Source organism: Barbus barbus (assembly GCF_936440315.1).
Source record: "Barbus barbus genome assembly, chromosome: 9".
Taxonomy (NCBI): domain Eukaryota; kingdom Metazoa; phylum Chordata; class Actinopteri; order Cypriniformes; family Cyprinidae; genus Barbus; species Barbus barbus.
In genome coordinates, this window is record NC_136737.1 from 29129134 (window position 1) to 29156189 (window position 27056).

General features: G+C 37.3%; 1 protein-coding gene across 2 annotated transcripts in view; it reads left to right on the forward strand.

Annotated features, from left to right (window-relative positions):
- The window catches only part of LOC306874654 (NLR family CARD domain-containing protein 3-like), a 38857-nt gene extending 16166 nt beyond the window's left edge, over positions 1-22691 (forward strand). For both annotated transcript variants that reach the window (XM_079424838.1, XM_079424839.1), the window contains exons 8-11: positions 8501-8674; positions 17008-17181; positions 20945-21118; positions 21203-22691. In XM_079424838.1, coding sequence (XP_079280964.1) covers positions 8501-8674; positions 17008-17181; positions 20945-21118; positions 21203-21209 — 529 coding nt within the window. In that variant the 3' untranslated portion in view covers positions 21210-22691. The remainder of the gene's footprint in view (positions 1-8500; positions 8675-17007; positions 17182-20944; positions 21119-21202) is intronic.
- Positions 22692-27056: the final 4365 nt, after the last annotated feature.

Here is a 27056-nt window from a genome sequence, read left to right on the forward strand (position 1 = left end):
CAGAATTTAAATTTTGGGGTAAACTATCCCTTTAAATCCTTGTTGTACTCCAGGATGAGTGCATACAATAATCCAAAATAATACAATAAATGCATTTACAAAGTCTCCTAAGTTGTGAAGCACCAGCTCCTCTTCCAGGACAACGGAGACATTCAGCACACTTGACAGGGCCCTTGAAGTGCAACTGCTGCTGCTTACTATTTCAATAATTACCATTTTCTTTACAGTTGTGTGGTTCTCCAATGGCTCTGTACTCTGTAAAAAAAATACATAATGTCAATACTAAGTCTACATTAGAATTAGCAGCCTACATTACAATAAAGCAACTCCTCACAAATGACATCTAAGAGCTAATAGTATTTGACACTAATATGAAATAAACATATATCCAATAAGAACTACTGTTAAATACTCAGTGAAATTCATAGTGGTTCCTTTCTCCTCAGACCTAGCAATGATGAGTTACACTAATGGGAACAAAAACATAGTTATAGCAGAAACATATTCCTTGTGTCTCATACATTTCATATTCATCATAAAGTGAGATCAAAATAATTTAGTTCAATAAATATTAACTTTAGGTAGCTGAGACATAGGGGTGTGTGATATTGACAAAATGATATCTAAATATTTTCTGTGATTTTATCGATAATGAGACAATATTTTGCTGAGTGTGTTATTGTGCTGGTATATTAAGGACTACCGTGGACAGCTGACTCATAAATGTTTTTGATATTCTTCATATTCTGTGAGGTCAGTTCACAGCAGTGATAGAAATTAATCTTTTCCAATAAGTTTAAATAGATTTTTACCTTTTATGGGTATTTTTATCTTTGTAAAACCATTTTTGTCTAAAAGTGTTTTAAACATAAAACGTTGAATACTGATATTTACAAGTATTTTAAAATGAAAAGATAATTTAAATGTGAGATTAAAACGGCCAGTAGGTGGCAGCAAGTCATTGTTAATAAGTGAGTCGTTGCGATTGAACCGAATCATTTAAACGGTTGATTGATTCATTCAGGAACAAAACACAGCATGTTGCTCAGAGACACAAAACAGTGCTGTGGCTGTGTTTGGAATGATTTTTGGTGGAGAAATAGAGCAAAAACAGGCAAAAAAGTCCATTTAATATTAACGTCTTGTTTATTGAACTGTTGTATAAAATCAATATCATATTTGTAATCATGCTGCTTTTTGGAGGGAAAACGGCACTCTTCGTGTGATAACGATTATGAAATGACATAAATGACATTTTCTGCCCCCATATCATATGTGATCACTCTAAATGCATTTTAAAGACTGAATAATGCAGTAAAAAACACACTGCAAATGTTTATTAATGTCAAATCCCACATCATTAAAACAACAATTACAATATTATCACAGACGATATATATCACACACTCCTACCGAGAGATCAGTACGAGCTAAACTAGGTTATAAACGCCAGCATGACACAGTAAAGGAGTGAATTCACTGTTACTCTGAAAAATACAATGTAGTACATGAAACATGACTTAATAAATACAAAACTCAGTATACGTAGCATAACTTCAATGATAGAAAATCCGTCTGTAAATGATGTTCTGTCGTCCTTCAGCATCGGCTCCGCTCTCTCGCTCTCCCGCGCACAGGAAGTTGAATTCACTACAGTATCGGTTTCTCTCAGGCGCATGTGTGCACGTGTTTTCTGCTGCAAAGCTTGTTCAGCCAACACAGATTTTTCACTTTTGCTTGATAGATTGGCTGAGCACAATTTAATATGTTCGGTGAATGTATATTTTTAATTTTAACTTCAGACCTTCAGCTAAAATTACTACAGTGCATTTTTTTGTTTTGGGACAATTATTGGGAAGCAATCTGTTGAGCCAATATTCATTTGTCAGTTTCCACAATTTTTCAAAATGTAAATGTTTTACAGTGTAGCAACAATATTCAAAATATGATCTATTGTGTTTCACAGAAGAAAGAAGGTCATACAGGTTAGGAACGACATGCAGGGAAGTACATTATAACAATTTTTATTTTTGGGTGAACGATTCCTGTAAGAATCAAAATGTAAATGATCAAATACAGTGATTATACTGAATGTGCTCAAGACTAATGAATGTTTGCATATACACTTATAAACCATTAAACAACAAAGTATGTAAGTGTAAGCCAAAATTAAATGTACAGATCAATAATTACAAAAATTACTTTCCTCAAAGTCTTTCTCCAATCCATGAATAACAGATTTACATGTACTCTGTGTCACCAAGACTTGTGTAATTTAATCAGTTGAAGAGTATTAAACTGTCCCAACACAGGCATAATCTCTCCTGTGTATGTTTTCAACATGACTCTAGTGTCCTCCAGTGGCTCTGTTGAGAACGCAGCCTGGAAATGTTTCTCAGATATGATACTCACGGCTGCGCCGGCATTCATTTCATCATAATTTCCTTGCCATTTACATTAAACGTCTCTGTGAATGACTTTTTGCTGTTTTATAACTTCACAGCGTAAACATGGGCAATTCAACTTCCTCTGCCTCCACATACTTAGTATTTTTCTCAGTATAAGGCTTTATTTTTCCAACTTCCATGTTTCCTCTGCAGGCTCTCTTGATGTGGCCAGTTTTCCTGCAGTTATGGAGGAATATATCTTTGAAATGTCATACCTGAGCGCTGTAATTTTTTCCATGACATCTATAGCACTTCTTCCCTCTTTGGCTGGAACGTCCACTTTATGCACAACAGCCGAGTGAGAGTCATGTCCTCTTAACTGCTGCGTGTCTTTCTCAGCCGTCTCCATGCTCAGTGTGATCTCAAACACACGTGCAAACATCAGATTTGATTCTGACAACAGCCGTCGCTGGCAGGCTTCGTTGTGGCTTCCACTCACGAATCGGTCACACAATGCCTCGTCAAGCGTTCCCTGAACTCACAACTCGCTGCATATTCTGTCACCGACTCATCAGCTCTTTGAATGGAGATATTAAAACCGAATAACTGAATAACTTTATCCTCATCGCCAATGTTTCTGTTGTGCATCTTAACTGAAAGAATACGCTTGAGACGGAGGATCTGTATTAAGCGACCGCTTTACTTTTCTGCGTCTGCAAAACTGCACCAGATCAATCCCAGCATTCCTCAGCACTACTGAGCTACAGAGTCCCTATTGATTCAAATGCAAAACTTGTAAACAAATATATCACAGACACTGAACAAAAATTACACACATGCTTATGTTAAGAAATGCATTAAAATACGAACGTTACATGTGAACTTCATGATTGGTTCAATTCATACCTTTACTAATCATCCATCCCTCTGTTACTGAACAGATAGATTCCTCTTTATTAATCACTTCCCAAGTCTAGAGAATTCAATCATAAGACAGACTCAGGGCTGGATTGGTAATCGGGCATACCAGGCATTTTTCCGGTGGGCCGACGCACTGAAGGGGCCGACAGAATTGTCGGACCTGACATTTTATTCTTATCCAAAACAACTAGAAGCAATGATATATAGCCTATCTACACTACCAGTCAAAAGTGTTTGAACTGTAAGATTTTTAATGTTTTTTTAAAGAGTTCTCTTCTGTTCACCAAGCCTGCATATATTTGATCGTAAATACAGCAAAAGCAGTAATATTGTGAAATATTTTTACTATTTAAAATAACTGCTTTCTATTTGAATATATTTTAAAATGCAATTTATTTCTGTGATCAAATCTAAATTTTCAGCATCACGCCAGTCTTCAGTGTCACATGATGCTTCAGAAATCAGTCTAATCTGCTGACTTGCTGCTCAAGAAACATTTATTATTATTATCATTATTATTATCAATATTTAAAACAGTTGAGTACCTTTTTTCTAGATTCTTTGAATAGAAAGATCCAAAGATCAGCATTTATCTGAAATAAAATCTTTTGTAACATTATACAATATACCATTCAAAAGACTGGAGTCAGTATATTTTTTGTTTTTTAGGGAAGAAATGATAGAAATTAATACTTTTATTTAGCAAGGATGCTTCAAATTGATCAAAAATGATGATACAGACATTTATAATTTTGCAAAAGATTTCTATTTCAGATAAATGCTGTTCTTCTGAACTTTCTATTCATCAAAAAAACCTGAAAAAAAAATTCTACTCGGCTGTTTTCAGCATAATAATAATAATAATAAATGTATTTTGAGCAGCAAATCAGAATATGTTAATGATTTCTGAACGATCGTGGTACTGGAGTAATGATGATGATAAATTCAGCTTTGATCACAGGAATAAATTACATTTTAAAATATATTCAAATAGAAAACCGGCCTCAAAAGATGATGCACACTTTTAGAAAAAATGGCTTAAAGGTAAAAATGCCCATAAAACTTATTGGAAAAGATTAATTTCTATCAGTGCTGTGAACTGACCACAGAATATGAAGAATATCAAAAACATTATGAGTCAGTTGTCCACGGTAATCTTTAAGATACCAGCACAATAACACACTCAGAAAAATATCATCTAATTATCGTTATCAATAAAATTCAGGAAAATATCAAGATGTCATTTTTTTGTCAATATCACACACCCCTGATTCATGTTATTTAATTTATATAATAATTTATTGATAATTGTTTTAATATAATAATTAACATTTTTGACTTATCAATTTTCTTAAAAATGGTTTAAAGGCTGAAATGTAAAGTTGATCATTTTATAAAACTTTGTTTTTGTTAAAACTTGTATCTGAATAGTAAATTATGCGCTTTACAGTCATTTTACAGTTTAATATGGTACTATAGACATTGCCCTACGCCGCTCATATGGTATTAATTTTATTTGCTCTGCGGTGAGAGATGCGGCCAAAGAGCCAGGCAGAGGAGGAGAGGAGAGGAGTTGAATCGGTAAAGTGCTTGATAGGGACTCGCACCGGAGGCAGGCATCTAACCTATCCTAATGTGTGCGCGTGCTACGAGTGTACAATACATAAACACTTTTCAATAAAACTTAAATTCATCCACCGCGGTCGAGTCAAGTGTGTTCATAGAGGTTATCTGAAATAAAATAACCTCTTTCCATGGGCCAATGCGAATAAATAATAGCCTAAGTGCGTTAGACTGCATTAATAACTGTGTTAGCCTGCATATCAATGGCTCAAGCCTCTGTTATTTGCTCTAAAATGACGTTTTGGAAATTGCAATGGAAGGTTTATGAGGTGCCATAGAAAACACTGTAAGGGTTTCCACTGATTACAAAATATTTCTGTTTGCTGGGGTGGTACTATTATATAGGCCTATTAATAAGGAAGAGGAGCCCAAAATATAGTTTTGCCTATGTCACGATAAGAGGTAATGATGATGAGAGAAATGGTCAGAGAGCAGAATTCATTCAGGGAGCGCTCACACTGAATAAAACACTCATCTGAATGCCTCTTATTGGTCATTGTACTCATGAGCTCAACAGAATCATGTGTGATTGGTTATAATGCGCAGTGCTGGAGCTAAAAACACAGCAGTCTCTGGCTCCGTGCCAGACAGTGAAGTTGAGCAAACACAGATTTGAATTTAGCACCGAACATCTAATCACACCGGTGTGATCGTTTATCAGAGACAAACATATATTAATCAGCTATTTGTGTCTTTTGGAAAATCCACTTCAGTAAACCGCACTCATAAATGCTACTGTTTCCTCTGTCAGGTTTGCACCTCTCTCTCTTAGATTCATCTTTCAGCAATTGATGTTATGTATTTATTATCTCTGAATTGGATTCTTATTCTTTAATTATGTAGTAATATAATAATATAAATATGTACTAATGCACAATCATCATTTAATTAGTCACTTAATTATCTCATTAACTTTAACTCTTTGAGTTCTTGTGATTTGTCTCGAGACTTGTTTGTGACTTGAAAGGCATGACTTGGTTCCTCCTCTGGTGAAATCAGCTGCTGAGTTCATGGGTGGAATAAACATATGGCAGGACTTTTACTTTCTGACCCCTGGACTATCCACCTCTGTCTGTAATATATCTGCTTGTTTTACACTCTTTGGCCACCAGGTGCTATTGTGAGCAAATGAAACCTCCAGAAATGAACCCTTTTGTAACTACTTGCTGAAAAGCTTAAAGCTTCATGAAGCTTCATCTCACCATCTCTACTTCACAGGACTGCAGAAGGATACTTTCTCCAAAACAACAAATATTACCCAGAATTCATTGTTTTTTACAGGATTTTGCTGTTGTAATGAAAAAAACAGGATGTTACTGTCAGAATATGGCCTTTTATACAGCAATTTTTTTACAGTGTATGTATTTCTTTTTCCCCTTTTTTATTTATTTTATTTAATAGAATATTCAAAATGTGTCAGTTTCCACAATTTTTCAAAATGTAATTTTTTTACAGTGTAGCAACAATATTCAAAATATCATCTATTGTGTTTCACAGAAGAAAGAAGGTGATACAGGTTAGGAACGACATGCAGGGAAGTACATTATAACCATTTATATTTTTGGGTGAACGATTCCTGTAAGAATCAAAATGTAAATGATCAAATACAGTGATTATACTGAATGTGCTCAAGACTAATGAATGTTTGTATATACACTTATAAACCATTAAACAACAAAGTATGTAAGTGTAAGCCAAAATTAAATGTACAGATCAATAATTACAAAAATTACTTTCCCCAAAGTCTTTCTCCAATCCATGAATAACAGATTTACATGTACTCCGTGGCACCAAGACTTGTGTAATTGAATCAGTTGAAGAGTATTAAACTGTCCCAACTGTTACGACCCTGTGTTTCACTTGCTCGCCTGCTGGCGGTGTTCTTCCAGGAGAGTGTGGGAGATTGCACACCCCTGTTACCTGTTCACCACTTAATTACAGCGAGGACAAAACATTGGCTTCCACCACTCCTCTTCACTTCGTCCAGGGGATCGACAGCCTCTGGAGAAGTCATTTGTTTTGGCGTGCCTTTATTTGTTTACAGCCCATACTAACCATTTCTCTTCCCCATTTGGATTATGATTTTTCCCCTTTGATTTTGAACCCTAGACTTTGTTATATTAAGTTATTTGTATTTTTGAAGACTAATAAAATCTTGTAAGTCATTAAGTGTACTTGTATACTTCGGTTGAAACGAGCTGGCCGTAACACAACACAGGCATAATCTCTCCTGTGTATGTTTTCAACATGACTCTAGTGTCCTCCAGTGGCTCTGTTGAGAACGCAGCCTGGAAATGTTTCTCAGATATGATACTCACGGCTGCGCCGGCATTCATTTCCATCATAATTTCCTTGCCATTTACATTAAACGTCTCTGTGAATGACTTTTTGCTGTTTTATAACTTCACAGTGAAAACATGGGCAATTCAACTTCCTCTGCCAGATATATTCCTCTTTATTAATCACTTCCCAAGTCTAGAACTAAATCATAAGACAGACTCAGGGCTGGATTGGTAATTGGGCAAGGATCAAAGTATGTCTAATTAATTAAAATCATGAAACTTAAACAATTTAACATCAATTTATTTAACAAAAAAATACATGTTTAGGGCCCAATTAAAGGTTTTATTTTTTCCAACCTTATGTTTTATTGTTACCAAATTCAGTTTTATTGTCTAATTATTTAAAAGTATAAAAACAAGTTTCATTTATTCTAACATTTATATTTTTTTCCTCAGAAACTGTGTTGTGTATTTACATTTATTAAGGCATAAAACATTCATTTAATTTATCTTTTAATTAATGAAAATGAAAAACAAATCTTATTTTTTGGACAATAAAGGGGATTTAATATTACATTTAAAACATAGAAGAAATATTGTATGATTATTCCTTAAAAATAAGATTTTAATAATTTTAGTAGTAGTAGCCTATTACTGAACAATAGCAATATATTTCTGCCGCAATGTCTTCAAGTGAAACCAAACTTTTATTTTGACGGGTTGCCATGAATACTTTTACATTTCTGTGTGATTATGATATGAGGTAGAACATTTAGAAATTATTTATTTAGTTTCTTTTCTTTCTCTTTCTTTAAGTAGACTCATTGAGATATAGGCTATTCTAATAATAATAATAATAATAATAATAAGATGATATGAGGTAGGGGTGGAACGGTTCGTGGACGGCACGCGCTAGGACCGCGGTTCAACTTAAATCTGACAATGCATCTGTAATATGGTTTGTTATAAATAACACGTAAAACAAACAGGGTTCGGCTAATGTATGTTTCTGTTGATGTGTGTGTGTGTGTGTGTGTGTGTGTGTGTGTGTGTGTGTGAAAGTGACAGTTGAGATTCAAATTCATGAACATTCCGTCATTGTAAATCTATGGGATTTTTTTTGTCTGTTTTTTTGTCCGCTGTGTGAACATCGTAGGTCCGATCGCTTAGAAAAGATACAGCACTCCTCTCCTCAATGAGCCGGTCGATTTGACACCTCATTCATGGGTCTGTGACAAACGGTGAATGAACTTAACTCATCTTTAGTTTTTCTCTTTCTCTCTGCAGGCTGATTGACTGCAGTATTGGAGAGAAAGGCTGTGCTGCTCTGAGTTCAGCTCTGAGATCAAACCCCTCACACCTGACTGAACTGGATCTGAGCGATAATAAACCAGGAGACTCAGGAGTGAAGCTGCTCTCTGCTCTACTGGAGGATCCACGCTGTAAACTACAGAAACTACAGTAAGTGTTATTATATTATTAAACACAAAAACTGTGTGAAAATACTGCCAAACAAAAACATTTCATGTTAAAGCGATAGTTCACCCAAAAATTAAAACTCTGTCATCACTTTAATTATCTTTAAGTCATTTGAATACAGTGTGACTTTCTTCTGTGGAAAATAAGAAAATATATATTTTTTTTGTTTTGGGACAATTATTGGGAAGCAATTTGTTGAGCCAATATTTATTTGTCAGTTTCCACAATTTTTCAAAATGTAATTTTTTACAGTGTAGCAACAATATTCAAAATATCATCTATTGTGTTTCACAGAAGAAAGAAGGTGATACAGGTTAGGAACGACATGCAGGGAAGTACATTATAACAATTTTTATTTTTGGGTGAACGATTCCTGTAAGAATCAAAATGTAAATGATCAAATACAGTGATTATACTGAATGTGCTCAAGACTAATGAATGTTTGTATATACACTTATAAACCATTAAACAACAAAGTATGTAAGTGTAAGCCAAAATTAAATGTACAGATCAATAATTACAAAAATTACTTTCCCCAAAGTCTTTCTCCAATCCATGAATAACAGATTTACATGTTCTCTGTGGCACCAAGACTTGTGTAATTGAATCAGTTGAAGAGTATTAAACTGTCCCAACACAGGCATAATCTCTCCTGTGTATGTTTTCAACATGACTCTAGTGTCCTCCAGTGGCTCTGTTGAGAACGCAGCCTGGAAATGTTTCTCAGATATGATACTCACGGCTGCGCCGGCATTCATTTCCATCATAATTTCCTTGCCATTTACATTAAACGTCTCTGTGAATATTACGTCCGCTAGGGGTGAGACGCAATAAATAAAAAAACAAAAAAAACAAAAAGACTTCCAGCAGGCCGTCAGATCAAAAAGAACCCGAACAAATCACAATAAATTATAAAGTAAATTTATTATGGATTACAAAAGAAGATAAGAAACACCAATAATTAGTGGATCTCCCAAAGAGACCCACAACCCAACCAGAAAATCATTAAAGCAATACAATTAAATATAAAATTAATTAATGAAGTGGCATTTTTCGTCAGAGAGACCCAAAGCCAAAATAACAAACAAAACCCAATCTAATCAAATAAAACGGCAATATAAATAACCTACCACAAAGAAAAGAAAAAATAAATACAACCAACCTTACCTAAACTACCCTAAACATAAACATCATGAAAAATGAGGATTAAATCAAAAAGGCAGGTCTCTCCTACATTTCTACCACATTCCAAACTAAACAACAAAGAAAGAAAAGGACAAAAGAAACACTAGAAACACATTTGGTCTGGCGGCTAGCAGGAAGCCCGGAGCAGTGCGACCGGCCCGATGTCACACCAACTCGCTTCTGAGAAACGGAAGAGGCGTTTTAAAGGAAACCGCCAGCTGATCATCCAATTACCGTTGCTAGGCGGCAACATTTAGCAAATCAGCGGCGATCTGAAACTCAAGAAAAAGAAAACATCCAACAACATATAAACATTATAAAACATAATTACACATAACGTAACACCCCCACCACTAAAAATCAACGCACAGTTGATTAATCAATTTACACCGCACGAGATAAAGTATCAGCCAAAACGTTCTCTTTTCCTTTCTTGTAGCGGATTTCTAGATTGAACTCCTGGATGATTAATGCCCAACGCATAATGCGTTGATTAGAATTACGCATACGAGACAGAAACACCAACGGATTATGATCTGTAAATACTACAAGGGGTAATGGACTTGATCCTACATACACTTCAAAATATTGTAGGGCAAGCAGTAACGCCAAAGCTTCCTTCTCAATTGTGCTATAATTTAACTGATGCTTCAAAAATTTTCGGGAGAAGTAGCACACAGGGTGATCAATTCCATGCACATCCTCCTGTAGAAGAACGGCACCAGCGCCAGTAGCGCTAGCATCCACCTCCATCTTGAACGGCGTCGAAAAATTAGGAGCAGAGAGCACTGGCGTACTGCACAGTAATGATTTAACTGACTCAAAAGCTCTCTGACATTCATCAGACCACACATAGTCTCGATGTTGACAAAGCAAATTGGTCAGTGATAACACCACATCAGAGAAATTTTTACAGAATCCTCGGTAGTATCCTGCCATACCAAGGAAACGTCTCAGCTGTCGTTTAGTCGTTGGAACAGGGAACTGTGCAATAGCCTGCACTTTAGCAACAATAGGACGAACTTCACCCTGGCCGACCTGCTTGCCCAAATACGTCACTGTAGCTCTTCCAAACTCGCATTTCGCGAGATTAAGTGTCAACGAAAAGGCTTGCAGACGGTCAAACACCATACCAAGGGTTTTTAAGTGTTCGTTCCAATCAGAAGAATATACCACAATATCGTCTAAATACGCGTCACAATCAGGAATGCCTGCCAGCACCCTATTCATCAGACGCTGAAACGTGGCTGGAGCGTTTCGTAACCCAAATGCCATAACGGTGTACTGTAGCAGGTTGTCAGGTGTAACAAAAGCAGAGATTTCAGCTGCACGAGGAGTCAAGGGCACCTGCCAGTATCCCTTGAGTAAATCTAGCTTCGAAACAAACGTAGCTGACCCCACCCGGTCAACACAATCCTCCATACGGGGCAGAGGAAAGGAATCTGGCTTCGTGATCGCATTGACTCTTCTATAATCAGTGCAGAAACGGGCAGTACCATCACTTTTCGGAACGATAAGACAGGGGGAGCTCCAAGCACTAGAGCTCGGAACAGCCATCCCGTTTTCAAGCAGGTACTTCACCTCATCCCGCATTATTTGACATTTCGTCGGGTTCACTCTGTAAGCATGCTGCTTAATTGGTAGATGGTCTCCCACATCAATGTCATGACACACTGCAGTCGTTCTGGTTGGCACATCAGAGAACAAAGTCGAATAGGTTTGTATTAACTGACAAATATCTGCTCGAGGGGTTTCAGACAGATATGACAAATGCGACTTCAAGTCTTTAAGAATCTCAGAGTTTTGCAAACGAGCACCAGCAACAGAACCACTTCGCATAGTTAACCCATCTGTATCAGTGCCATCAGAAACAGGTGCAGACATAACAGATACAGGAACAATTAAGGCAGCAGAACATTTCATTTCGCGGTCACGCGGAACATATAACTTCAGCATATTAATGTGACAAACGCGAGTTTTCCTCTGACGATCAGGTGTGCGAATTACATAGTCTGTTTCACTAAGTTTAGCATCAATTACATATGGGCCAGAAAATTTCGCCTGCAAGGCTGATCCGGGGACGGGAAGCAAAACCAGTACCATATCACCCTGATTAAAAGAACGTGCAACAGCCTTCTTATCAAATCGGGTTTTCATCTTTGCTTGAACGGATGCCATAGAGGCATGAGCTAGTTCACACACATGATGCAAACGCTCACGAAATGAACTAACATAGTCCAAAATATTGGTGACACCACTGGGTTCACAACCCATCATTTTCTCTTTCAACAGCTTCAACGGCCCCCTTACAGTGTGACCGAAAACCAATTCAGCAGGACTAAATCCAAGCGACTCTTGCTGAGTTTCACGCACAGCAAACAACAATAGGGGTAAACCCTCATCCCATTCTTTGTCGGACTGTACACAAAAAGTACGCAACATTGACTTTAATGTCTGGTGAAACCGTTCTAGCGCGCCCTGCGATTCTGGATGGTACGCGCTAGAGACTTCGTGTTTTATATGGAGCTGTGATAACACTTGTTTAAATAACCGAGACATAAAATTTGTGCCCTGGTCGGTCTGCACAACCTTCGGTAACCCGAAGGTAGAAAAAAATTTCGTTAACGCTTGCAGAACTCCCTTAGTTTTTATGGTGCGTAACGGCACAGCTTCCGGGAAGCGCGTGTTAGAGCACATCATAGTTAGTATAAATTTATGTCCGGACTTAGTCCGTGGCAAAGGACCAACACAGTCTAATATCACCCGTTCGAACGGCTCACCAACAACAGGAATGGGGCAAAGAGGCGCTGGAGAAATTAACTGATTTGGCTTGCCCACAATCTGGCATGTATGGCACGACCGGCAATATCTCACAACATCAGATCTTAACCCAGGCCAAAAGAAATGACGTAAGATGCGGTAGTATGTTTTTGTAATGCCCAAATGGCCTGAAAAACTGTGATCGTGAGCTAACGTCAACACGTGAGAACGAAACTGAATGGGCACGACTATTTGATAAACTGCATCAGCTTCACATTCAGAAGTCACTGGTGTTCTTTTCCGCATTAGCAACCCGTCATCCCAAAAATAAGCAACGGGTTTTTCAAACACATCTTCCTTTTTCACAACAGCAGCTCTGCAACGAGCTAATGAATCATCATATTTTTGTGCGCTCGCTAAAGTGACTCTATCAATAGTCAAAGACAGATCAATTTCAGCACTAGGCACGGTGGACAGTGACTCAAAGCGCCCGCATTCTACCTCTCCATGAAACTCTTGGCAAACATCAGCGCTGTCAGGGGAAGCTAGGAAGCTGTCTGAGAGTTCAACCACGTCACTATATTTACGAGACTGCGCTCGCGTGATCGCACATGCAGGAAATACAGATGTTAAACTTGAAATTATCTCTACAACATTTTGTGGTTCAGAAAGCGGATTCTCCACTACCTCAGGAAGGGGCAGTACCTTCTCGCCTGCCAAATCATTACCGAGAATCAAATCAACCCCTTTAATAGGCAGTTGCGAACGAACAGCGATTTTAACAAATCCGGAAACGAGATCAGATCGAATATTTATATAATGTAAAGGAACTCTGACTATTCCTAGTTCAATCCCTTGAACCAGTACATCGGAACCACAATACGACTCCCTAGTAAATGGTAAGATACTTCCAAGTGCGAAAGATTGGGCCGACCCAGTATCTCGAAGAATACGAATGGGAACTTCATCTCTCTCCTGTCCAGTAAGAAAGACCACCCCACTAAAAACAAATGGATCATATCCAGGATCAATGCCTGGCTCATCAGCACTAACTGGCGGACCGGTAACACGAACAAATCCAACACTCTTCGGAGCCTGACGTTTCGGAGACTGGTTCTTCTTTTTCAAAACTGGACACCCAGCAATGAGGTGACCAACCCCGTGACAATAAAAACACTCACGTGACTCAGCTTGATTTGGTATAATAGTCTTTACGGTTTTCACATTTTTCTCAGCTCCAAATTGAGAAGATTCATGACGCGCCGACGAAACAAAAACATGTTTATGAGTCAATACGAATTCGTCAGCTAAAACGGCAGCTTGTGCCAGCACGTTTACTTTTTGCTCATTTAAATGTACTACAATTTTATCCGGCAAAGTGTTTTTAAAATCTTCCAATAGCACAAGTTCACGAAGTTGCTCAAAATCATTTATCTTGCTGGACTGACACCATTTATCAAAAAGAGCTCCCTTCTCACGGGCAAACTCAACAAAAGTCTGATTGGCGGCCTTTAAATGACCACGGAATTTTTGACGGTAAGCTTCGGGAACAAGCTCATAAGCTCTAAGAACCGAGGCCTTCAAAATATCGTAATCTAAACTCTCCTCGATGGACAAAGCTGCAGAAATTTCCTGAGCTTTACCTGTCAGTCTGCACTGCAACAAGAGCGACCATATCTCCCTTGGCCAATGCAGAGCGACAGCTATCCGCTCAAACGCACTGAAATAAGAATCAATCTCAGTTTCCCTAAAAGCAGGGACTAAACGAATCTGTCTACTGATGTCAAACTCACCTGTACTTGGAGAACGTAGAACAGGAGAAACCACAGGAGGACCGCTAGGTACAGATGCTATTGGGGCTTGTAATCCACTCACCGGTCTAGGCGAAACGCGACGAGCCTCAAGTTCACACTGCCTGACACGCAGCAGCTGTGTATCATGTTCTTGCTGCTTGACTCGCAAATCAAGCTCTTTAAGTCGTATCGCCAATTTAAGATCTACTGTATTTAGACCAATCAATGAATTCGGATCTACCATCGAAAATTGAGCTGAAGCCCCTGCCTCATCTCCGTCAGTCATCAACCCAGCGTCGACATCCCTCGACTCCGGTTCAATTATCAAAACCCCCACAGCCACTAAATTCTCCTGCACTCTCTCTCTTATTGCCTGTTTAGTGTCCGCTTTAGAGATGGCTATATCATAATAATCTGCAATAAGGATTAAGTCAGATTTACGACATATATTTAACGCCTCTACAGTAGGAAACTGTTTAAAATCCTCAATACTAAACTCCATAGTTACCCTACACTCCCCCTTTTACAAATAAAAACCGCCAATCAGAAAAAGACAAAAGTTTACTCACCAGCAAGGTAAATTCTATAAAGAATAAATTAGATGAAACAGTCAAACGGACGAGCCCCCATTTTATTACGTCCGCTAGGGGTGAGACGCAATAAATAAAAAAACAAAAAAAACAAAAAGACTTCCAGCAGGCCGTCAGATCAAAAAGAACCCGAACAAATCACAATAAATTATAAAGTAAATTTATTATGGATTACAAAAGAAGATAAGAAACACCAATAATTAGTGGATCTCCCAAAGAGACCCACAACCCAACCAGAAAATCATTAAAGCAATACAATTAAATATAAAATTAATTAATGAAGTGGCATTTTTCGTCAGAGAGACCCAAAGCCAAAATAACAAACAAAACCCAATCTAATCAAATAAAACGGCAATATAAATAACCTACCACAAAGAAAAGAAAAAATAAATACAACCAACCTTACCTAAACTACCCTAAACATAAACATCATGAAAAATGAGGATTAAATCAAAAAGGCAGGTCTCTCCTACATTTCTACCACATTCCAAACTAAACAACAAAGAAAGAAAAGGACAAAAGAAACACTAGAAACACATTTGGTCTGGCGGCTAGCAGGAAGCCCGGAGCAGTGCGACCGGCCCGATGTCACACCAACTCGCTTCTGAGAAACGGAAGAGGCGTTTTAAAGGAAACCGCCAGCTGATCATCCAATTACCGTTGCTAGGCGGCAACATTTAGCAAATCAGCGGCGATCTGAAACTCAAGAAAAAGAAAACATCCAACAACATATAAACATTATAAAACATAATTACACATAACGTAACAGTGAATGACTTTTTGCTGTTTTATAACTTCACAGCGAAAACACGGGCAATTCAACTTCCTCTGCCAGATAGATCCCTCTTTATTAATCACTTCCCAAGTCTAGAACTAAATCATAAGACAGACTCAGGGCTGGATTGGTAATTGGGCAAGGATCAAAGTATGTCTAATTAATTAAAATCATGAAACTTAAACAATTTAACATCAATTTATTTAACAAAAAATACATGTTTAGGGCCCAATTAAATGTTTTATATTTTCCAACCTTATGTTTTATTGTTACCAAATTCAGTTTTATTGTCTAATTATTTGAAAGTATAAAAACAAGTTTCATTTATTCTAACATTTATATTTTTTTCCTCAGAAACTCTGTTGTGTATTTATATTTATTAAGGCATAAAACATTCATTTAATTTCTTTTAATTAATGAAAATGAAATCTTGTTTTTTTGGAAAATAAAAGGGATTTAATATTACAATTAAATCATAGAAGAAATATTGTATGATTATTCCTTAAAAATAAGGTTTTAATAATTTTAGTAGTAGTAGCCTATTACTGAACAATAGTAATATATTTCTGCCGCAATGTCTTCAAGTGAAACCAAACTTTTATTTTGACGGGTTGCCATGAATACTTTTATATTTCTGTGTGTTTATGATATGAGGTAGAAAATTTAGAAATTATTTATTTAGTTTCTTTTCTTTCTCTTTCTTTAAGTAGACTCATTGAGATATAGGCTATTCTAATAATAATAATAATAATAATAATAATAATATGATGATATGAGGTAGGGGTGGAACGGTTCGTGGACGGCACGCGCTAGGACCGCGGTTCAACTTAAATCTGACAATGCATCTGTAATATGGTTTGTTATAAATAACACGTAAAACAAACAGGGTTCAGCTAATGTATGTTTCTGTTGATGAGTGTGTGTGTGTGTGTGTGTGTGTGTGTGTGTGTGTGAGAGAGAGTGTGTGTGTGCGTGTGTGTGTGAAAGTGTCAGTTGAGATTCAAATTCATGAACATTCCGTCATTGTAAGTCTATGGGATTTTTTTTGTCTGTTTTTTCGTCTGCTGTGTGAACATCGTAGGTCCGATCACTTAGAAAAGATACAGCTCTCCTCTCCTCAATGAGCCGGTTGATTTAACACCTCATTCATGGGTCTGTGACAAACAGTGAATGAACTTAACTCATCTTTAGTTGTTCTCTTTCTCTCTGCAGGCTGAGTTACTGCAGTATTGGAGAGAAAGGCTGTGCTGCTCTGAGTTCAGCTCTGAGATCAAACCCCTCACACCTGACAGAACTGGATCTGAGCTGTAATAAACCAGGAGATTCAGGAGTGAAGCTGCTCTCTGCTCTACTGGAGGATCCACGCTGTAAACTACAGAAACTACAGTAAGTGTTATTATATTATTAAACACAAAAACTGTGTGAAAATACTGCCAAACAAAAACATTTCATGTTAAAGGGATAGTTCACCCAAAAATTAAAACTGTCGTCACTTTAATTATCTTTAAGTCATTTGAATACAGTGTGACTTTCTTCTGTGGAAAATAAGAAAATATATATTTTTTGTTTTGGGACAATTATTGGGAAGCAATTTGTTGAGCCAATATTTATTTGTCAGTTTCCACAATTTTTCAAAATGTATTTTTTTTACAGTGTAGCAACAATATTCAAAATATCATCTATTGTGTTTCACAGAAGAAAGAAGGTCAAACAGGTTAGGAACGACATGCAGGGAAGTACATTATAACAATTTATATTTTTGGGTGAACGATTCCTGTAAGAATCAAAATGTAAATGATCAAATACAGTGATTATACTGAATGTGCTCAAGACTAATGAATGTTTGTATATACACTTATAAACCATTAAACAACAAAGTATGTAAGTGTAAGCCAAAATTAAATGTACAGATCAATAATTACAAAAATTACTTTCCCCAAAGTCTTTCTCCAATCCATGAATAACAGATTTACATGTACTCCGTGGCACCAAGACTTGTGTAATTGAATCAGTTGAAGAGTATTAAACTGTCCCAACACAGGCATAATCTCTCCTGTGTATGTTTTCAACATGACTCTAGTGTCCTCCAGTGGCTCTGTTGAGAACGCAGCCTGGAAATGTTTCTCAGATATGATACTCACGGCTGCGCCGACATTCATTTCCATCATAATTTCCTTGCCATTTACATTAAACGTCTCTGTGAATGACTTTTTGCTGTTTTATAACTTCACAGCGAAAACATGGGCAATTCAACTTCCTCTGCCAGATAGATCCCTCTTTATTAATCACTTCCCAAGTCTAGAACTAAATCATAAGACAGACTCAGGTTTTTTTTTTGTTTTTGCCAAGGACCATCACACAGGGACAACGAGCAGCCAGTGGCCCATTGGTTTGTCTCCTGTACTGACAGCGTAAACCACCCAATGCTCTATAGACGGAGAGATGAAGTATTTTGCTCCACCTATATAAAGATCGCTTCATCCAAACTTCTTCCTCGTCGGCTTTTCCCACGTTTTCACTGCAGCTTTATCAAGAACAGGCTTGCTCTGCGGTGAGAGATGCGGCCAAAGAGCCAGGCAGAGGAGGAGAGGAGAGGAGTTGAATCGGTAAAGTGCTTGATAGGGACTCGCAACGGAGGCAGGCATCTAACCTATCCTAATGTGTGCGCGTGCTACGAGTGTAGAATACATAAACACTTTTTAATGAAACTTCAATTCATCCCCCGCGGTCAAGTCAAGTGTGTTCATAGAGGTTTCTATGGGCCAATGTGAATAAATAATAGCCTGAGTGCGTTAGACTGCATTAATAACTGTGTTAGCCTGCATATCAATGGCTCAAGCCTCTGTTATTTGCTCTAAAATGACGTTTTGGAAATTGCAATGGAAGGTTTATGAGGTGCCATAGAAAACACTGTAAGGGTTTCCACTGATTACGAAATATTTCTGTTTGCTGGGGTGGTACTATTATATAGCCCTATTAATAAGGAAGGGAGGCCCAAAATATAGTTTTGCCTATGTCACGATAAGAGGTAATGATGATGAGAGAAATGGTCAGAGAGCAGAATTCATTCAGGGAGCGCTCACACTGAATAAAACACTCATCTGAATGCCTCTTATTGGTCATTGTACTCATGAGCTCAACAGAATCATGTGTGATTGGTTATAATGCGCAGTGCTGGAGCTAAAAACACAGCAGTCTCTGGCTCCGTGCCAGACAGTGAAGTTGAGCAAACACAGATTTGAATTTAGCACCGAACATCTAATCACACCGGTGTGATCGTTTATCAGAGACAAAAATATATTAATCAGCTATTTGTGTCTTTTGGAAAATCCACTTCAGTAAACGGCACTCATAAATGCTACTGTTTCCTCTGTCAGGTTTGCACCTCTCTCTCTTAGATTCATCTTTGAGCAGTTGATGTTATGTATTTATTATCTCTGAATTGGATTCTTATTCTTTAATTATGTAGTAATATAAAAATATAAATATGTACTAATGCACAATCATCATTTAATTAGTCACTAATTCATCTCATTAACTTTAACTCTTTGAGTTCTTGGGATTTGTCTTGAGACTTGTTTGTGACTTGAAAGGCATGACTTGGTTCCTCCTCTGGTGAAATCAGCTGCTGAGTTCATGGGTGGAATAAACATATGGCAGGACTTTTACTTTCTGACCCCTGGACTATCCACCTCTGTCTGTAATATATCTGCTTGTTTTACACTCTTTGGCCACCAGGTGCTATTGTGAGCAAATGAAACCTCCAGAAATGAACCCTTTTGTAACTACTTGCTGAAAAGCTTAAAGCTTCATGAAGCTTCATCTCACCATCTCTACTTCACAGGACTGCAGAAGGATACTTTCTCCAAAACAACAAATATTACCCAGAATTCATTGTTTTTTACAGGATTTTGCTGTTGTAATGAAAATAACAGGATGTTACTGTCAGAATATGGCCTTTTTTACAGCATTTTTTTTTTACAGTGTATGTGTATTTATTTTTACCCCTTTTTATTTCTTTCTTTATTTTATTTTATATAATGTTTGTATAATATATGTATTGCTTTGGCAACACTGTGAAATGTTACACAGTTATGCCACTAAAGCTTATTTGCATTGAGTTGAATTAGAGAGAGAGAAGAGAGAGATTTTGTTTGTGTGTGTGTGTGAGAAAGTGACAGTTGAGATTCAAATTCATGAACATTCCGTCATTGTAAGTCTATGGGATTTTTTTCGTCTGCTGTGTGAACATCGTAGGTTCGATCACTTAGAAAAGATACAGCACTCCTCTCCTCAATGATCCGGTTGATTTAACACCTTGTTCATGAACTGAACAGACAGATTCCTCTTTATTAATCACTTCCCAAGACTAGAGAACTAAATCATAAGACAATCTAGTGTTAGCATAAATCTGTTGCATTTTCCTCTTGTTACGGTTTGCTGCAGGAGTTATAGCAATGTGTTGTGAATCTAAAGGAACAAAATTAATGTTATTAGACACAAGCTAATAAACAGGCTATTAAACACTAAGTATATATTTTGTGGTTATCCTTGCACCCTCTGAGTAATTTGAGACTGGAGAGTTTGTGATCGTGAGATTCATGACCTCCGGTCGGAGTCAGACTCAAACACAACATCGAGTCCCTGATGAATGAATAATTGAAAATATAGGATGTACAGAATAATCAAATATCTCAATTTAAACTAACCAATATCTGTGATTAGTTACTAATTAGAAACACATTCTAAATTTAATGATCACTTGAGAATTGGAGTTAGATTAAAGCAGGAGTAGTAGACCTTCACACATTATACCTTCATCCACGCCACTGGATTTCATCATTGAGCCGATTAGTGATCCTTACAAGACTTATATATCATAGTTACACTATAATGTTACTCTTATTTTAACATTATCACCTGTATAGTACTACAAACGGTTTGAGCAGTGAAAACGATGAACTAGTTCAGCATCACAATCAGGAATCATGTAGAGTGAGTTAAATTAATGTCTCAGCTGCTGGCAAGATAAAATCTCTATAGCACCGATCCTGGTGTGAGAGAGAAAAGCAGAGCTCATACAAACACACTCTCACCCTAAAGCTGAAACACAATCCCAGAAATCATTCATGTTCTTCACTCTCTGCAGGCTGAGGAGCTGCAGGATTGGAGAGAAAGGCTGTGCTGCTCTGAGTTCAGCTCTGAGATCAAACCCCTCACACCTGACTGAACTGGATCTGATCTGTAATAATCCAGGAGACTCAGGAGTGAAGCTGCTCTCTGCTCTACTGGAGGATCCACGCTGTAAACTACAGAAACTACAGTAAGTTATTGATTCAATGATGTAATTTATTATCTTGTATTAAAGCAGATCTTAGTGTATTTTATCTTTCTCTCTATTGTACAGTATTTGACAGAGGAAACTCCACAAGCTCCAAACAAGTGAATCAAAACAACACGTCCTGAACAAGACTGTCACCTGGACATTAATACTGATACTGATCCAGCAGTTTCATATGAGAAGGATTATTCAGCCTACATTTTTTCCCAGTCTTATGGGAACACTTTTTTTTTTTTTTTTTTTATAATTAGATTGGACATACTAACTGCACTGTAAAACATTTAGCATGAAATTACAGTATATTCCAGGTTAATAACTGCATTACTTTTACAGTAATTTCACACTTCACTCTCAGAAATTACTTGTAAACAAACAACATGCTGTGTTTCTACAGAGCAGGTGTACCATTAAGGTTCCCAGCATACAATGCAGCATGAATAGATCATGCTATAGTGTTTATTTGATTATTTTTGGCTCACTTTTAGCAGTTTGTGTTGTTGGTTTATATTGTAATGCTGGTTTATGTTGTAAGTGTTGTTTATTTGTTGAGTGTTACCATTGTTGTGTTTTGTATGTTGAGTATTTTTGTCACATCTTTCAAAGACGTTTCTCAGCAGTTGGTTCATTATTGTGAAAAATCCATCCACAAACAATGAAAATGAAATAAGTTATTGATTAATCTTCTTAAGTAATGCTAAAATAAAATCTTTGTTTATTCGAAGAATTGTTTAACTATCCTAAAGTCAGGTGATTAACTTGTTTCATATTTTCAATATTCATATCTCATATTCTAGATTTCAGACGTAGTCTAGGTATTTATTATGTTTATGCTTGTGCCGCCGTTAGTAAAAATAATAGCCAATCAGCATTGAGTGTCTACTTTGAGCGCTGAGGAGTGTTGAGAAAAGAAACCTTGTGAGGGAGGCTAGCCTTCTTCTGGTAAATCAAGAGATGTGAATGGACTCTATGCACGGCACACAGCTATGTATTTCCAGTGAAATCTCAGGCACATAAAAGCTTCCGGTCTGTATTCAGCCATAGCATGAGTGCATTACCAGCCGCAATCTTTTATCAATGAACTATTAATATAAAATAATATTTATACATTTTATTGCTATAATATATCTTAAGTATACCACAGTAATATAATTATTAATGAAGAGTTCCATAAAGTTTAAACATCCGAGAGGGTGGTTTGTCCCGCTATTGCTGTGTCACGGTTTGTGACGCTTGTCAAAGGTTTTTCACACTTCTTCTCTGGATGAAGAAACTCACAATAAGTGGATTCAGAGTATTAGATGTAAGGATTTTAGCATGATACTACAGTCTGCAGTCTCCACTTCAAGAATGACGAAGATAACACGGTTCTACACTAGCTAAGATCTAAACCCTTATATACATTACTGTATTACTACCGAGCACAGTGTTGGCCGATTGTGAATTGTTTTGTCGCTGTGGTTGTCTATTTGTTTAAAAACCTCTTCTGTGGGTCTGGGCAATACGTGTTAACGAGTTAATAGATGATTCACCCAAAAATAAAAATTAAGCTGTCATCATATACTCACTTTTATGTCGTTGTAAACCCATGGCTTGCTTTCTTAATTGGCATACAGAAATGTAAATAATGTTAGTGTCAGTCAGCTATTCAGATATTGTTTTCCCCCACAGAAGAAATTCATAATGGTTCAGAATGAGACGAGGGAGAATAAGCTAAAACCCCAGTTAAAATCATCTTTTCAAACGAGTACTTGCATGTCAATACATGATACATTTTTAAAGTAACCTTCAGGTTCAGTGTAGACAAACTAATTTGCATCGTTATTACATTGTGTGGTGTGTGTTTTCTGAAAACATGTCTTGCATCCAATCTAGATTAGAGATGTAGAACCATTTATGGCCTTTTTGAGAGTTATTGAAGCTGCTTCCCACATGGTTTGTGTGACCAGACCAAGAACAGCTACAACGAGGAGTGAAGCTGCAGTAACAAGCAATGCAGTGGTAAATATTGATATTATTATTGAAAATATAGTCTTCCTTATTGGGCTGCAGTCAGCATCAGCCATCAGGAGGTCATGACAGTGTGATTGCCTGAAGGACAGTGAGATGAAAGCTGTATATTTGTGCAGATTTTAACTTTTTAAGAGCTTTTGATCAGCTGATGAACAGCCTGTTTGAGTTTAAATGCAGTTTTCAGTAAATGACCTATTCTCTATTCTTTGTCTCTTGCTCCTGTTTCTTCTTTTGCTCCTGTATTTTGAAGCAGTATTTACAACCTATATATATATATATATATATATATCGCTGCACAAATTAGCATTTCATATGTATATATTCATTATGATCATCAAAATACCCCAAATCTCAAGAAAATCGCATACAAACCATATCATATCGTACTGGTGTGTTTATTATTGGGATATTTCATGAGTAGAGAGGTTTGTCTGTGCTGCTGTGGTCAGATATCAACACGGAAGAGAACAGGAAGTGAGTGACAGGAACAGAAGGGGCGGGACATGAGACGCAGTTATGACTGACAGGCGACGGACGAATCAGGTCTCAGAGGCTGCGTCCGAAACCGCCTACTTCTCTCCTATATAGCTAGACAGTAACATTACAGTATATTCATGATTTTACGGTAAAAACATGTTTTATTATGTATAGTGAACAGCAGAGCTCCAGTAAACACGCACGTCTCCAAAGTGCATTTACATAAACCATATTCATCTTCAAGACGATTACTAAATGTTTATTTAACATGAGACAGGAAAGAATCACAGATGAGCACATCACAACATGAACAGACATCCGAGTGAGAGATGTAACGTTATGTAGAATTCACTGCTGTCAACACTGCTTTAGATGAATGGAAGTCATTTAAATAAACAATTCTACATGGAATAACTCAGTGGTTTGAAACGGTGTTGATTTTTTTATTTTTTGCATGTTTGTCACACTTTAATGTTTCAGATCATCAAACAAATGTAAATATTAATCAAAGATAACACAAGTAAACACAACATGCAGTTTTTGAATGAAGTTTTTTATTATGAAGGGAAAACAAAGTCCAAACCCACATGGCCCTGTGTGAAAAAGTGCTTGCCCCCTAAACCTAATAACTAGTTGGGCCACCCTTAGCAGCAACAACTGCAATCAAGCGTTTGCGATAACTTGCAATGAGTCTGTTACAGTGCTTTGGAGGAATTTTGGCCCACTCATCTTGACAGAATTGTTGTAATTCAGCCACATTGGAGGGTTTTCGAGCATGAACCGCCTTTTTAAGGTCATGCCACAGCATCTCAATAGGATTCAGGTCAGGACTTTGACTAGGCCACTCCAAAGTCTTCATTTTGTTTTTCTTCAGCCGTTCAGAGGTGGATTTGCTGGTGTGTTTTGGATCATTGTCCTGCTACAGAACCCAAGTTGGCTTCAGCTTGAGGTCACGAACAGATGGCCGGGCATTGTCCTTCAGGATTTTTTGGTGGACAGCTGAATTCATGGTTGCATTTATCACAGCAAGTCTTCCAGGTCCTGAAGCAGCAAAACAGCCCCAGACCATCACACTACCACCGCCATATTTTACTGTTGGTATGATGTTCTTTTTCTGAAATGCTGTGTTACTTTTACGCCAGATGTAATGGGACACACGCCATCCAAAAAGTTCAGTCCACAGAGTATTTTTCCAAAAGTCTTGGGGATCATCAAGATGTTTTCTGGCAAAACTGAGACGAGCCTTTATGTTCTTTTTGCTCAGCAGCGGTTTTCGTCTTGGAACTCTGCCATGCAGGCCAGGTTTGGATTTTTTTTTTTTGGCCATGTGGGTTTGGATTTTGTTTTCCCTTCATTAAAAAACTGCATGTTGTGTTTACTTGTGTTATCTTTGATTAATATTTAAATTAGTTTGATGATCTGAAACATTAAAGTGTGACAAACATGCAAAAAAATAAAAAATCCGGAAGGGGACCAACACTTTTTCACACCACTGTATGTTATCTATTTCATTTGTCCATTAGTATTGTCGATAAATTGAGGAACATTTGAGCTGGATAAAAAGCCAGTGAACACATTAGCAACTACCTCAACATGTAAATAAATGCAGTATTGATCAGATAAATCACAGGTGACTGGATGGTGATGGAGCAGGTGACGGCGGCATTTGTGAAAGAACGCTCCATCACTCCACCTGACCTTACTGCCTCATCTGGACCGGATGCTGCTGTAGTCTCTTCATCCTCAGTGACCCCAGAGCCAGCGAGAACATCTAGAAAAAGACCAAAAGACATGGAGGATGTGATTTTGTTCAAGTTTGTTCTGCTGGTTTCTGTTCATACAACATCAGTCAATGAAACCTGAGTTTCAGAAGCTTTCAAAAGCATTGTCAAATAATTTCATGAAGAATCTGAAAGTCAGGCTCCATTGACTTATGTTGAATGAACAGAAACCAGCAGGACAAACTTCACCAAAATCCCCTTTTGTGTTTGGAAAAAAAACACACACACAAGGATTGAACAGCATTGAGGCGAGTAAATAATGACTGAATATATATGTTTGAGTGAAATAACCCTTTAAATCCCCAAATAGAAATTAAATGAAATATATGTAAGCATTTATATTATAGTAGTACCTTGAAGAAATAAACTAAGAAATAAGCAGCTTTATTGAGCGTTTGCTTTTTAATTTTAATTTATTATTATTATTTTATTTATTTTTTACATTTACAATCATGCATTTAGCAGACACTTTTATCCGAGGTGACTTACAGTGATCTTATTACAGGGACCCCGATCCCCCTGCAGCAACCTGGAATAAAGACACCGGTGGTGATGGCTGCGGAGATCGAACCAGCAACCTTCTGCTTACCAGTTCACTACACCACAGAACAAATGAAGCTATATCAAAAATTAGCATGTAATTGTAAACATATGAAATGAAATTTGGCAAGAAATGGAAAGCTGACAACATGAGATGTAATTTTTTGACTCTGTGTAAATGTTTTCCAGGTAGTTGTTCTCATGGAGAGCAGGCACACAGATGTTTGGAGCAGACACAGCGGCAGCCAGATTGTCCCGCACACGTTCTCCTGCTCTTGTTCAAGATTGTGTGGACTCCATGTCCCTTTCCCATCCATGATCAGATTCAGTCTGACTGCAGCAGTGAGAGACATAATGGACAGCAGAGACTGGTGAAGGTGGGCTCGGTGATCAGCTGCTTCATCAGAATAAAGCTGCAGAACTGGCCCAGCTGTGTTGAGATGACTGTAGGATGTGGGTTCACCGACTGTAAATACATGATTGATAGAACAATATGTTTGAATAAAGCTTTGTTTCATGTTGTTGACTTGTGTTTATTTATTGTACTTTTATTTACATTTTACTCATTTATTCATGTTTCCTGTTGTTGTCAGTAAATAAAATATAATTGTTTTTTTAACACATGCATTAATTAATTACTTGACTGAAAATTGAGATGTATTCACCTTGGCTGCATTTGTCTCGTGTGCAGTCATGCATAGCTATGGCATATGAAGAAGCTAATTACATTTTGCTTGTTTTACTAAAAACATATAATTATTGGTCAGCATTTATCATTATTATTGTTCATAAGTGTTGGGCTACCAATGCTTTCTGAGGTCATCTTAATTTCTAAGTAGTAATGCTTTCATTTTTGGAGTAAAATCAACAGTCTTCTCCAAAGACGAGATCTTTGAGCAGCTGATCAGCGTCTCCTTTGAGCAGATATTACAAACATTGCAAACATGGAAGAAAACGTACTAGGTAGGGTTGTGGATTTATTGATGCTATGAGGTGTTTGTGCACCTGTCGCTCTTATTTCCCTAATTTTATTATTATTTATTATTACTGAAGAACATACAAGCTCAGGGAAATATGGCACAATGAACATCATAATGAAAAAAAACAGAAAA